Source organism: Nanorana parkeri, unplaced genomic scaffold (assembly GCF_000935625.1).
Source record: "Nanorana parkeri isolate BGI_ZX_2015 unplaced genomic scaffold, ASM93562v1 scaffold810, whole genome shotgun sequence".
In the NCBI taxonomy this organism is placed as follows: Eukaryota; Metazoa; Chordata; class Amphibia; order Anura; family Dicroglossidae; genus Nanorana; species Nanorana parkeri.
In genome coordinates, this window is record NW_017307078.1 from 466,816 (window position 1) to 482,390 (window position 15,575).

General features: G+C 43.9%; 1 protein-coding gene across 2 annotated transcripts in view; it reads right to left on the bottom strand.

The window, feature by feature from the left end:
• Window positions 1-12,839, bottom strand: part of MAP3K10 (mitogen-activated protein kinase kinase kinase 10) — a 60,422-nt gene extending 47,583 nt beyond the window's left edge. The window contains exons 1-2 of one of the 2 annotated variants that reach the window (XM_018565071.1): window positions 12,370-12,839; window positions 10,544-11,012 (exon numbers count right to left, since the gene is read on the bottom strand). In XM_018565071.1, the coding sequence (XP_018420573.1) occupies window positions 10,544-11,012; window positions 12,370-12,642 (742 nt within the window). In that variant the 5' untranslated portion in view covers window positions 12,643-12,839. Of the gene's footprint in view, window positions 1-10,543; window positions 11,013-11,900 lie in introns of both variants that reach the window. The other variant, XM_018565072.1, reaches the window with a different exon arrangement.
• Between the last annotated feature and the right edge of the window lie 2,736 nt (window positions 12,840-15,575).

Genomic DNA, 15,575 nt, shown 5'->3' on the forward strand with positions numbered 1-15,575 from the left:
ACGCTGTACTGAAACTAATTTCGTACCATTTTTTGGGGGACTCATAGAGCTTTCGTTTGGTGGTGTTTAATATTTACTATATTAACCACTTGAAGTCCGGGGTGTTAAACCCCCTTCCCATCCAGGCCATTTTTCAGTATTCAGCTCTGCGGTACTTTGACTGACATTTATTCCGTCATGCAACGCTGTACTGAAATGAATTTTATACCCACCAAAAGAAAGCAGATAGAGCTTTCTTTTGGTGGCATTTATTCACCATTGGGGTTTTTATTTTTTAATATATTAAAGAAAACTTACAGAAATTTAAAAAAAAAACCTGTTTCCCCTATATTCAATTCTAAAACATTTATTATTATCCAATTTTTTGGTAAAATATAAAAGATGGGGTCATGTCGGGTAAAAAGACACCAAACATGTCAAGCCTTAAAATTGCGCACGCGCGCAAAACCTCAAAAAACTACATTACCCAAAATTGGCTATAGGCGACGCTTTAAAAGCTTTTACCACTCATCAGTTTAGTGTGATCAGTGATTGATGGCCCTAAAATGATTGCTCTCACTCCGACGTTCGCGGCGATATGTAACATGTGTAGCGCAATTGTCGTTTTCGTGCGCTGGTGCACTGGACGCGTATTTACGTTTATATGTGTGTAAACGAAGGGGGGGGGGACCTAAACATTTTGGGGGGGTTACTTTTTTTATTTGTTACTTTTATTTTTTTACTTTTTTTGATTTATATATATATATTTTTTTTTACACTTATTGCTATTGCTATTACATAGCGGGATACAATCCCCCTATATATTAGCAAAGGCACACTGTCCCTAGGACCCCTAATGTCCCCTGTGGACCCCAAAAGAAGTTGATGAAGCAGAGATCTGCTTCACCAGCTTCTTCTCTCTGGCCATAGCAGCCAGGTGACTGACAGGTGAATGCAGAAGTGATGTAATACACATCACTTCTGCATTCACAGCACGGAGGGAAATCAGCAAGGACCTGAACTCCCTTCTCCTCTTGACGCCCTCCCGAGCCGGTCCTGGGCCGCAGATGGGCTAGCGGCTCCCAGGATTGAAGGTGAGGGGTCAAGAGGGAAGGGGCGGCGGCACTCGAAAAATCGGTGGCACTAGAAAAAATCACGCCATACAACCGATCAGCGGCTATAGAACAATTATTATTACCCAATTTTTGGTAAAATATAAAAGGCGGGGTCACGTCGGGTAAATAGGCAGCAAACATGTTAAGCCTTAAAATTGCGCGTGTGCTCGAAACCTCAAAAAGCTACAATATCAAAAATGTTAGAGTGTAAGCTCCTCTGTACAGAGACTGATGTGACTGTGGGAGGACATTAGAGCATAAGCTCCTCTGTGCAGAGACTAATGTGACTGGCTCAGTGTGGCGGCGGTGCGGGGACCCAGGCCTAAAGCTGTTTAAGGGGCCCCTAAATTTCAGATGGCTGCCCTGCTCAGGGCAACCAGTGTGTTCTGTTAAGCTTTGAAAATAAGAGACGCTGATTGGATAATATGGGCAGTTGCTCCATATCCTGTCTGCTTCAGTTTTAATAAATTATTCTTCTAGACTGTGCAACAGTTTGGAGGTATTAAAATGTCGCTAATGTTGGACGCAATTACTGCGCAGTTGAGAAATTATGCAAAATGTCCCAAAACATATGCAGGAAGTCACAAACATGAATATGTTACAAGAACACTTGAAAAAAGACGCATTTAAAGAGATAAAACTTTGAAGTCAGATAGCATGACATTTTGGTCTTCGTGACTAAAAATGTTGTCAGAAACACATTCATAAATGTCCCCCATTGTAAAATAAATATATATGTGGGTTACCTTTTAATTTTTTTTTTAACCGTGGGCTGTTTGATATGTTATTTTGGAAGTCTTATGTTTATGGCCGGCGTTAGTCTTGTAGGCCTCTACTGTTTAACTGTTTCCATGGCAGCGCAGCAAGGATAAGATGTGGGAGTGATAGCTGTGATCAGCTCAGCTGTCATTTAGGATCTCAGAATAACACAAACTCCACAACCCAACCTCTTTATAGCTACACTCTGGGGGCGTAATGATATTGGGTCGGGCTCATCTAGTATCGGCGGCACGGCTTGCTCGGTTACGGACATGAAGCTGGAAGCAGATGTAAACGCTACTGATAGACGTAAATCCACTTGGTTTGCTGAGGCACTGTGTATCACAAACAAGTGAAGTTTGTTTTTAATAAAATGTTTATTTTTCACTATTTTCTTTCTTTTTTGGCTGCAGCTTGGTGAGGCTAATCTCCAGCACTCCAGCGATGGCATTTCCCAGCGCACATTTCCTTATGGTGACGACAGTAGACTATGCCACCACGTTTGAAACAGCCACTTGTAGTCTGTATTGGAAGCCCGTGTGGCAGGGTGGCACAATTGGGAGAGGCTACCACTGCGCAAGGAGCTGCTCAACGTTTTCTCATATGACCTAAAATCCATTAATAACCAATGAGTTGGCAAGGTTGCCCAAGAGGTGGTAGCCTCCAAGCTGGTCAACAATGCTGCTAATACAACTGATCAGTGGTGATTCTGTAGGGCAGCTGCTGGAGAACTCTAAATCCAATGAAGCATTGCAAGACTAAAGGTGGCCATACACTTTACAACCCTCGCAAGTCTTGTGAGGGTTGTAAAGTAATTTAAAAAACGTACGATCTGCCCATCTTGGACAGGCAGATCGTACTTGCGATCATCACAAGCCCGCCCCCCTGAGGGGCGGGCTTCCAATGACTGCAATGCTGAACGGGCAGTGTGCGCGTGCGCACACCGGCCAAGTCGGCAGTTATCTCTCGATCATGCTAAAAACCAGACGAAAATTGTACGATTCTAGGCTGGTTTTCCAACATGCTCGAAATACAAAAGTCGTGCGACCGTACAGTAGAAACGGTCGCACGCCTTCCATACACTGCACGATTATCGTACGATTGCGGGATTTCCCGCGATTCTCGCATGAGAATCGTGCAGTGTATGGGCACATTTACAGTTACAGGCATGGCTCCCAGAGGCAGAGGCAAGTTGGGATTTGTAGTTAAAGTACAGCTGGAGAGCCCACCCCTGATGTAGGGGGATGGGGAGGAGGGCTGAGCTTGCTATTTTATTCTGTAAAGCTGGCCATACTCTATGCTGAACAAAAAAATTAAATGCTCAATTTCCCCATCCTCACTGAACAGAGTGGATGGAGAAATCTCCCCTGCTGGGCTAATATACTCTGACAGCCGATGCCCACCGCTGTCAGAATAGCCGAGCTGATTGGCTGCAGTCACTGTTCGGCTGACAATATTCAGCCCAGCTCCTTCTACAAAAGTCAATTGCAAAAATTACTTTTGTTGATCAGACCTGTGCTGGTGGGGCCAAACACAGCTCGCAATTCAATCAGTGTTGCCCAGCTAGGGTAGAAACCCTCCTTTAAGTACCACTGTCATGAGATGGGGACTGCCATTGCTGCCCTCTAGTTGTCTGGCTCCAATATTTTTCTGAGTACCAAAATACGGTAACAAAATTCCGCACACGTATGCTGTAAATGAGCGTCACAAAAATGTCTGAATTTCATATCTCTATATTTGTTCCAGGTCAGATAAGCATTAGGTGTGGAAGCCAAAAACATTCCAGAACATGACAGCCAGGCAACTAGCATTCACAAAAGGAGAGGCCTGCAATGGCATCCAACACAAGCCTCAATTTTACTGTGTGTTATGGCAATGCACAGGTCTGTGTGGGCCCGGAGAGTTAAGGAACACATATACATCATATCTACAAGATCAGTACGCTTCCATGGAACTGGCTTACAATGAACTAATACGAGGATATTGGTGGAAAATACTGTGTAGCAAGGGCTTAAGTTTGCAAGTACCTCAGGACGCACAGTCTCCTCACCATTGGAGGCAGGATCATTATCTCATTGGATGTGTACTTTGGTGGATACAACTCCCCTTCATCTATACCATCTATGGTTTGATGTGGTCATTTGCTTAGGGCGGGTTCACACCATTTGATCTGGCGCAGAAAATAGTGTGAACCTGCCTGCAGTTCCAGTGCATTCCAGACCAGACAAAATGAGACATGCAGTATTTTTCTGGTCTGGAACGGACTACGCTGGTGTGAACAGAGGCCAGAAATAGCATAGGGATACATTAGGATGCATTCTGGGTCCAGAAACAATTTGGTCTGGTCTGGAGATGATCTGTATGTGGTGTGAATTGGCCCTTAACCTCATTACATTGATTATTCGTGCTTGGATACCTGAATTTGGGACTTTTATTTACCATTAAGGAAGCGCTAGTCTCTACATGTGCACTTTATATTTTGCTATGTAGAACCTTGAATTTCAGGTTTATTTTTGGAACCCCATTGTGCCATTACACTGTTTTTTAAGGGGAGGGGGAAGTTGTTTGTGTAATTACGTCCTTGAGGGAAGGGGGTATATGTAGATACGTCTGTGTTTTATTTAATGAATATTCATATTTCTAAATAAATCAATTATATTTATAGTATACCTTTTTTGTTATGATTGTGTGTTTTCCACTTGAACCTTTTTCGATGTCCTATTAGTGGAAACTTGTTTTCTTTTGGAGTTAAGGAATACAGTGGTGTCACCTCTCCTCCTGCTGTCTGGACAAAGAAGGTGGTGCAGTATAAGTCATCAACTCTGCTCACTCTGCTCTCTTCTTCTGCCTGCACATGTGCATGCAGCAGAGTCTAATTGGCTCCTAATGCTGCCCCTCCCTCTCTGAGTGCTACTTTGCAGGAGATGAGATTAAGGTACTAGGTAAGGTGTTAGCTGTGTGTAGAAATACATTCAGATATCTTCAAAAGAATATGCAGCTGCTTAGTCCCTGTTCACACCTAGGCGTTTTGTCACTCAAAGCTAAGCGCAACAAAATGCTCAAAACAAGGAGTTCCATTCATTCATAGAATGGGGTTTCCATTGCCGAGCAGCTGCATCCAAGCCTTACATCACCAAGTGCAATACAAAGCGTGGGATGCCGTGGTGTAAAGCACGCCGCCACTGGACTCTAGAGTAGTGGAGCGGCGTGTTCTCTGGAGTGACGAATCACGCTTCTCTGTCTGGCAATCCGATGGGCGTGTCTGGGTTTGGCGGTTGCCAGTACTTGCCTGACTGCATTGTGCCAATTGTAAAGTTTGGGGGAGGGGGGATTATGGTGTGTGGTTGTTTTTCAGGGGTTGAGCTTGGCCCCTTAGTTCCAGGCATCAGCATACCAAGACATTCTGGACAATTTCATGCTCCCAACTTTGTGGGAACAGTTTGGGGATGGTCCCTTCCTGTTCCAACATGACTGCGCACCAGTGCACAAAGCAAGGTCCATAAGAACATGGATGAGTGAGTTTGGGGTGGAGGAACTTGACTGGCCTGCACAGAGTCCTGACCTCAACCCGATAGAACACCTTTGGGATGAATTAAAGCGGAGACTGTGGGCCAGGCCTTCTCGTCCTACATCAGTACCAGACCTCACAAATGTGCTTCTGGAAGAATGGTCAAACATTCCCATAGACACACTCCTAAGCCTTGTGGACGCCTTCCCAGAAGAGTTGAAGCTGTTATAGTAGCTGGAAAGGGTGGGCCACCTCAATATTGAACCCTACGAACTAAGACTGGGATGCCATTAAAAGCTGCCTTGAAAGACATCTATTGATCATAAAAAATATGCAGTAGAGTAGTGTCTCTATTATTGTGTACTTTCCATAAAAAAATGTCCATAATAAACTCAGAGCAAAGTAGTGTAAAAGGAAAGAAAAGTCTAAAGTCACACACACAGCAAGTACGGTGTGTGCATAGCCCGTGGCAGAAGTTTTCTATCAGCCCAGAGGTGTACAGAAATATAAAGGCCTGTGCTGTCCCTGGCAATGGAAGGACTACGGCTCTCATAGATACAATTGAAGAAAAGTAAAGATGCAGGAATAGTGGCTCAGACTAGCAGTTTGCCAGTTCTGGCCTTTGTCACAAGGGCTCCTGTGCCACACTGTCTGTTGGCTAAAGTTAGAATAAGATGTGTTAAGCTCACCATACACATTACAATGTGATTATACAATCTCTTAGCTCTACCAACTATGTATTACAAGGGCTTTGATGCACAAGATTTGATGCAGATTGATTGGGTAGTTTAGGTTGCCTCTCATATTACGTAGTGTTAAGGTGCCCATACACTGCACGATGCTTGTACGAGAATCGTGGGAAATCCCGCGATCGTATGAGAATCGTGCAGTGTATGGAAGGTGTGCGACCGTTTCTACTATACGGTCGCACGTCTTCCGTCGAACAAGCAGGCTGGAAAACCCACCGGGAATCGTACGATTCTCGGCGAGTTAGTGGCCTGCTTGTTCGACAACTGCCGAACGGGCCGGTGTGCGCACACTGCCCGTTTGCCGTCATCAGATGCCCGCCCCTCATTGCAGTCATCGATCGCAAGTACGATCTGCCTGTCCAAGATGGGCAGATCGTACGTTTTTTTAAGTACTTTACAACCCTCGCAAGACAAAAGTCTTGCGAGGGTTGTAAAGTGTATGGGCACCTTAAGTCAATCAAAAGTTAATTGTATATACACTCACCGGCCACTTTATTAGATACACCTGTTCAATTGCTTGGTAACAGAAATTGCTAACCAGCCAATCACATGGCAGCAACTTAATGCATTTAAGCCCCTAGATGTGGTGAAAATGACTTGCTGAAGTTCAAACGGAGCATCAGAATGGGGAAGAAATGGGATTTAAGTGACTTTGAATGGTTGTTGGTGCCAGGCGGACTGGTCTGAGTATTTCAGAAACTGCTGATCTGCTGGGATTTTCACACACAACCATCTCTCGGGTTTACAGATAATGGTCCGAACAAGAGAAAATATCCAGGGAGCGGCAGTTGTGTGGATGAAAATGCCTTGTTGATGTCAGAGGTCAGAGGAGAATGGGCAGACTGGTTTGAGATGATAGAAAGGCACTAGTAACTAAAATAACCACTCGTTACATCCGAGGTATGCAGAACACCATCTCTGAATGCACAACACTTCGAACCTTGAAGCAGATGGGCTACAGCAGCAGAAGACCACACTGGGAGCCACTCCTGCCGGCTAAGAACAGGAAACTGAGGCTACAGTTTGCAAGGGCTCACAAAATTGGACAATAGAAGATTGGTCTGATGAGTCTCAATTTCAGCTGCGACATTCAGATGGTTGGGTCAGAATTTGGCGTAAACAACATGAAAGCATGGATCCATCCTGCCTTGTATCAACTGTTCAGGCTGGTGATGGCGTGTAATGGTGTGGGGGATATTTTCTTGGCACACTTTGATGATGCTATCATGTCAATGTGGACCAAAGTCTATGAGGAATGTTTCCAACACCTTGTTGAATCTATGCCACAAAGAATTAAGGCCGTTCTGAAGGCAAAAGGGGGTCCAAACCGGTACTAGTAAGGTGTACCTAATAAAGTGGCCGGTGAGTGTAGATTGTATGGCGAGACTGTAGTCTGTATTGTGAGCTTAAAGGAGATTGTACAATCAGATTGTACGGTGTGAGGTGAACTTTAGTAAAGCTGTTCTGTGGGGAAAAAAACTAGGCTGCAAGTGCTGACCTCTACCTCTGAAAAAAACAGTTGCCTGGCTGTCATACTCATCCAGTGACTTGAAGCTAAACTTCAGGATAAGCAAATATTGTCTAAAGTCCTGTGTATTCTTCCTTGAATCATGGTGTGTTTTGTGTATTTATTCCAGATATGTGCAGTAATCCAGTTTGAAATTGGCCTCTGTGCAGGAGCTTCCAGTAATCAAGACCAGTTACTGCTGCTCTCTCCTTGTGCAGGGTGACTGGTCTTGTATCCACCCCTCCTGTAGTTTTCTACAGGCAGACTGTAGTGGGTGGAGGCTGCTGGGTCCCTCCCATAGCTCTGTTCTCTACACAGGCTATGTACAGCATCAGAGAAGCATAGACTAGGTGAGTATCAATGGGTCAGGGGCAGGGGCTTTGCACAGACACTGTCACTTTGCCCTGAATGTACAAGGTGACAATGTTTCTTTAAAGTCAACCTTACTTGTTTTTTAACCTTTAAAATGAAATGTCCTGCCTAAGAACAGACACCATGTGATTCCCGCTATTGCCTTTATCAGCCATTAAAGCCTCTACAGCCCCTCTCTGATTTAGATTCACTTTGTTACAAGGGCCTGACTTTCTGTGGCTTGATGGCTCCACCAAATACCACCCCCTGTCTAGTGAGAGTGCCCATACTGGCCACTGAGGCAGTCTCACTGGACAGTTGATTGGCAGATGTCAGAGCTTAGCCTTAAAATCAGGTGACGTCAGGTCCCAGCAACCAGGTAAAACTAAATCAGAGGAGCACAGGCAAAGCTTTTCTGGGTCATAAATGTAGCAACCCGTATCTTAAGGTACCCATACACCTGCCGATTATCGTACGATAATCGCAGGTGATCCCGCGATCGTACGATAATCGGCAGGTGTATGGAAGGCGTGCGACCGTTTCTACTATACGGTCGGACGTCTTTCGTCTCCCGGGCAGGCTTGAAAACCCATCGAGAATCATACGATTGTCGGCGGGTTAGTGGCGTTCAGCGGAGCGGGCTTACGATGATCGCAAGTACGATCTGCCTGTCCAAGATGGGCAGATCGTACGAGCTTTTAATTACTTTACAACCATCGCAAGACGAAAGTCGTGCGATGGTTGTAAAGTGTATGGCCAGCTTTATGGTGTCTGCTCTTAGGGAGCACTTTTATTTCAAATCCTTAAAATGAAGCACAGATTCACTTTAAAGCGGAACTTAACCTTATAAAAAAAACAAAAAACAATCAGGCAGGCTCTATATAGAGAAGAGTCATGCTACATTTCTTCTGTAATAAAACAAAATCACCGGCTTGTTCACAATCTTCTTTAGAATGCACAGCTCAGTGTACATTCTTGGCACAACTTGGTGCTGGAAAGTATGACTTCCCGGACGCATGCGCAGGAGCTACGTCATTCCAGCCAATCAAGATGGCAGAACCTGGAAGAAGACCGAGCGAAGAAGGCAGCGCTGGCGAGGGAGCAAGGAGAGTTGAGTTTAGTTCCACTGTAAGAACTGTCTTTTTTTTATCCCTAACGCCATCAATTAAACTCACACAGTAATATTCCAACTGTCCTTTTCCAGCGCAAGTTTGAATGTTACCGACATGTGAAAGAGTATTCTCCGTTCTCACACACTAGGCTGAATTCACAAAGCTAACATATCATGATAAGGAGCCCAATTTTCAAAAACGATTCAAATGCGATGTGGAAATTACAGACACATGGCGAAATAAAATCTTTATCTTTGTGTTAAAGTGACATTAAAGGCTAATTTGTTTCCCTTCCCCCCAATGTTAGTGTCAGGACTTACCTTAAATGATGTCTCTTAATCCGATCTTCTTCTTCTTTCCTGTCATTTTCAGCTGTCTCTCCAGCGCTGGTGCGGGTCTCCGATCCAGCGCTGGCTCCTCTGTCCTCCTCTTCTCCCATGTCCCACGGAGTCTGTGCGGGTGCACGCTGCTCCATAGACTTACCTTGCGTCTCTCCTCGTCTCCCGGCCGAGCATCTGAACTGCCCATGCACCCGCCCCAAGATCCTTTCCGGCCGCCCGAGACATTTTCAGATGTTCGGACAGGAGCGCGTGGCGGAGACACAGGTAAGTATTACCCCTTTGAATTTTTTTTTTTTTTATCGTTTTGCATAACTATACTGTTTGCTGGCAGTAGATATATACAAAAACATGCGAGGGTTTAAAAACCCTTTAAAGCTTTGCGAATTGAGCCTTATGATACATAAGGTCCATTATAGCCCCATAACCATTTGCACCTGGGCCTACTAAGCACTGAGTTTGCAGCAGTGCCAACAAGTGCACTAGCAGGATTGGTAACGTCTGGTCACACAGACATCGACTGATGTTTTATTTACATGCCAAGGCTGTTTTTTACCTTGTTGATCGGCCCTTACCTCTGTTAATGCTATTCTTTACTCTAAATATTTTCATGCCACGCACACTGTGTTAAGGCAGCTCATTCACCTTGAATACTACTACACATAGACAAGTGCAGATGTGATTGTTGTTGCGGTACATGTGCATTGAGGTGATTTCAGAATGAATGGCAATGCACATATACTGCTTGTTTACATGTGTTGCAGTAATGGGCATTACATGTTTTTATGCATGTGACCACAACGCAAAGGTGCAAAACCACCTCACTATAGACTACAGTAGCAGTAAGTCCCTTTATTCGCTGCACTAGGGAAGGGTGCATGAAAAATGACACAGAACAACTATTATGTTGACAAAGTAGATGCTAATTCTATAACATAAAAACAGAACATTTTTCAGTTATTGAAATTACCTTGCCCTTTAAAGCTTGACATGTAGCCTGTTTTGAACTATTCAAATGGAAACATATTAACTTGAGAGTCTTTGAGCACAGGGAGTGGCAGTATTCACCCCCACACAAAATACCATTTAAGACACCAATAAACATTGTTCTTAGTGAATACTTACTGTTGCTGGACTTCAAGTCTCTGTGGATGATAGGTACGATTGCCTCATCGTGAAGATACTTCATGCCTCGAGCGATCTGCACTGCCCAGTTGACCAATACGTGAGCTGGGACCTTTTTCCCTGCCAGAGCCCGATGTAATGGTCCCCCTCGAGCATACTCCATGACCAAGCATAGATGAGGGGGCGTCAAGCACACTCCTTTCAAGGCTATAATGTTGGGGTGTCGTAGCATGCAAAACAGCTTGGCCTCCTGTCTGACATTTTCAGCTGTGACACTTATGTCTTCATCAGGGTCATGACGTACTGCCTTTATTGCCATCTCTTCATCTCTCCATATTCCCTTGTAGACCTTCCCGAAACCCCCTACACCAATAATCTCCTCAAGCTCCAGCTCTTCAAACTTTATCTGCAGTGGGTGCGGGAAGTCCTTTGGGGTACATCTCAAAGTAGTATACTTAAGGTCACTGACCACATAGTTACTGGGAAATATAAGGCACAGGTAAGTATTACCCCTTTGAATTTTTTTTTTTTTTATCGTTTTGCATAACTATACTGTTTGCTGGCAGTAGATATATACAAAAACATGCGAGGGTTTAAAAACCCTTTAAAGCTTTGCGAATTGAGCCTTATGATACATAAGGTCCATTATAGCCCCATAACCATTTGCACCTGGGCCTACTAAGCACTGAGTTTGCAGCAGTGCCAACAAGTGCACTAGCAGGATTGGTAACGTCTGGTCACACAGACATCGACTGATGTTTTATTTACATGCCAAGGCTGTTTTTTACCTTGTTGATCGGCCCTTACCTCTGTTAATGCTATTCTTTACTCTAAATATTTTCATGCCACGCACACTGTGTTAAGGCAGCTCATTCACCTTGAATACTACTACACATAGACAAGTGCAGATGTGATTGTTGTTGCGGTACATGTGCATTGAGGTGATTTCAGAATGAATGGCAATGCACATATACTGCTTGTTTACATGTGTTGCAGTAATGGGCATTACATGTTTTTATGCATGTGACCACAACGCAAAGGTGCAAAACCACCTCACTATAGACTACAGTAGCAGTAAGTCCCTTTATTCGCTGCACTAGGGAAGGGTGCATGAAAAATGACACAGAACAACTATTATGTTGACAAAGTAGATGCTAATTCTATAACATAAAAACAGAACATTTTTCAGTTATTGAAATTACCTTGCCCTTTAAAGCTTGACATGTAGCCTGTTTTGAACTATTCAAATGGAAACATATTAACTTGAGAGTCTTTGAGCACAGGGAGTGGCAGTATTCACCCCCACACAAAATACCATTTAAGACACCAATAAACATTGTTCTTAGTGAATACTTACTGTTGCTGGACTTCAAGTCTCTGTGGATGATAGGTACGATTGCCTCATCGTGAAGATACTTCATGCCTCGAGCGATCTGCACTGCCCAGTTGACCAATACGTGAGCTGGGACCTTTTTCCCTGCCAGAGCCCGATGTAATGGTCCCCCTCGAGCATACTCCATGACCAAGCATAGATGAGGGGGCGTCAAGCACACTCCTTTCAAGGCTATAATGTTGGGGTGTCGTAGCATGCAAAACAGCTTGGCCTCCTGTCTGACATTTTCAGCTGTGACACTTATGTCTTCATCAGGGTCATGACGTACTGCCTTTATTGCCATCTCTTCATCTCTCCATATTCCCTTGTAGACCTTCCCGAAACCCCCTACACCAATAATCTCCTCAAGCTCCAGCTCTTCAAACTTTATCTGCAGTGGGTGCGGGAAGTCCTTTGGGGTACATCTCAAAGTAGTATACTTAAGGTCACTGACCACATAGTTACTGGGAAATATGCCCACTTTGTCTCGAACTTTTCCTGTCCACCAGCCTTCATCCCCAGAGACTGTAGAGTCCTTGGAGAGGATCTCCACCAGGTCCCCCCTCCGCAACGTCAATTCCTCTTCTGCCGTAGCCTCATAATCAAAAACAGCCGTCCACAAAGGGTTGGAAACCCCATAGCTCTGTACCTCATGCCACATCCCATTTTCTTTTGGGTCTTTAGAGTTTTGCCACAAGATAGTCTCATTTTTCGGAAGGCCATCCATACCTGCTGCTCAAGGTAGGATACTAGTTCACTCCATGTTAATCCCCAGGGTGGACAAGGACCATGTATCCATCATAAAGACATTCAAAGACGTCCAAGACCAGCTGTCCATTAAATGGTTCTTGAATGACCCATAAAAGGCCTCCATCGGTCATCTTACCATCCACTGTCAAACAGAAACATTCTGAACAAAAGTTGAACAAACGGGCAGAACCTTTCAGGTGAGTCAGCATGGACTTAAAATGAAGGTGGCTCAAACTGTCTATAAATCCCTGAGCAGCAAGTCTTGAGCTTCAAACAGTAACTGTGAGGGATTAAGAAAATCATAAGGTAAATCCTCAGTACAACTATTAAAGACAACTTCAAATGAACAGAGGAACACTTTTTTTTTTACTTTGTCCACACTTATATCAGAGGGCCTGTGTTTACCTGCAAGCTTGCCAGTGTACAGACTCTTTAGTTGTGACATTAACCTTGCGAAAGAGTTAACTCCAAGTCTGTGTTTATTTGATCTAAAGAAATATGATGCTTGTGTGTGACACTGGCGGGTCTACCTGTCACACAGCTTCAAGTTAGGGATTAGGGTTACATCTGTGAGATACCGAACATGCAGAGATCTTCTGGATGTCTTGGCTATTACTATGTACAACTACAAGCCTTCCTGTCTGGTGGGTAAACATTGAAGAACAGGATCAACCCATGTTGGCACCGTTATCTAACACAGAAGACCTTCTACCTAACCATCATTATCAAGCCATGATTAGCCAGTGCCGGTTCTGATATCTAATATAGAAGAACTTCTAACTAACAACCACTAACAAGACATGATCAGTCAGTGCTGGTTCCTTGATCCAATACAAAAGAACATCTAAGTAACCATCACTAACCAGACATGGTCAGCCAGTGCCAGTTCTGATATCTAATACAGAAGAACTTTTACCTAACCATTACTAACAAGACATGATTAGCCAGTGTCGGCTCTGATACATAATACAGAAGAACTTCTAACTAACATGACATAATCAGCCAGTGCTGGTTCCGATATCAATTACAGAAGAACTTCTAACTAACCATCACTAACAAGACATGATCAGCAGGTGCAGGTTCTGATATTTAATACAGAAGAACTTCTACCTAACATGACATAATCAGCCAGTGCTGGTTCTTATATCTAATACAGAAGAACTTCTAACTAACCATCACTAACAAGACATGATCAGCCAGTCCCGTTTCCGATATCTAATAAAGGAGAACATCTAACTACCCATCACTAACAAGACATTATCAGCCAGTGCTGGTTCCGATATCTAATACAGGAGAACTTCTAACTACCCATCACTAACAAGACTTGACCAGCCAGTGCCAGTTCCGATATCTAATACAGAAGAACTTCCAACTACATATCACTAACAAGATATGATCATCCAGTGCTGGTTCCAATATCTAATATAGAAGAACTTCCAACTAACCATCAATGGCAAGACATGATCAGCCAGTGCCGGTTCCGATATCTAATACAGAAGAACTTCCAACTACATATCACTAACAAGATATGATCATCCAGTGCTGGTTCCAATATCTAATATAGAAGAACTTCCAACTAACCATCAATGGCAAGACATGATCAGCCAGTGCCGGTTCCGATATCTAATACAGAAGAACTTCCAACTAACCATCACTGACAAGACATGATCAGCCAGTGCCGGTTCCGATATCTAATACAGAAGAACTTCTAACTACCCATCACTAACAAGACATGATCAGCCAGTGCCGGTTCCGATATCTAATACAGAAGAACTTCTAACTACCCATCACTAACAAGACATGATCAGCCAGTACCGGTTCCGATATCTAATACAGGAGAACTAATTAACCATCACTAACGAGGCATGATCAGCCAGTGCTGGTTCTGATATCTAACAGAGATTTCTTGATTGGACAGTTTTATCATGACAGGATCTGACAGCGAGGCTCCTATATCTAATAAAGAGATATGCTGACTGGATATAATCAGGATAGTGCTGCTTCATAGATGTAAAATTGAAGCGTCCCCTGGCTGGATATTATTGATCTGGTTTCCTTATATAATATGCAGAGATCTCCAGAATAGATATTATCCAGATGGGATCTGTGATGGGAATTGTATCTAATAGAGATAGCGATAGTCCTATTGCTTATTATAATCAGGGCACAATCAAGACAGTGCTGGTTTCTGTAGCTAATATAGACAGATCTGTCTGACAGTATTATCAGAACATAATATTACTACAGCATAGGTTTGCAGTGCTCCCTTACGGCCCTGGTTTTCTCTTTAAATAAAAGGTATCATTATTATACAGGATTGTGATGAATGCTTACCTACTAGGTCCATCCTGAGCGCCTGGCACCACAGCCTACACAGAGATGCAGCATGTAAGGATCAGCAACAGCAGCCGGTGTCTTGCCTGTGAAAATATCATTACACTTATCATATTGTCTGCAGCATCACGGTGTGGTCCCCCTCCAGGACAAGGGGCAGATGGGAGACGTCTTGCCTATCACCTGCAGGAATTCAGCCCCTTTCTCTGGGCAATGGTTTCCATTCACCTTACACAGGCTGTCAGCTGTTCCAAGCAGAACAGATACACAGCCACCCCCCTCACCTCCCAGCCTCTGCCGTGCTGCATTGTGGGAGTTGTAGTTTTGCCTTTGGTGCAGCGAGACAATTGCACATTGTGACCAGCAGGCTGTGCCATGTGGTCTCTGCAGGCCCAGGAAGCATTCCATAAAAACGAGTGACATGTAGAAAATCATTTACTACGTCCGTCTCGCTTTAATGTATTCAGATTTGCTGCAGTGTCTGTATCCTGAAAATACCCTGCAAGCAGTCATTATTTTAATATATATGTATATGAAGCTCATAAAAATATACATCTACAGCTCAATAAAATATGT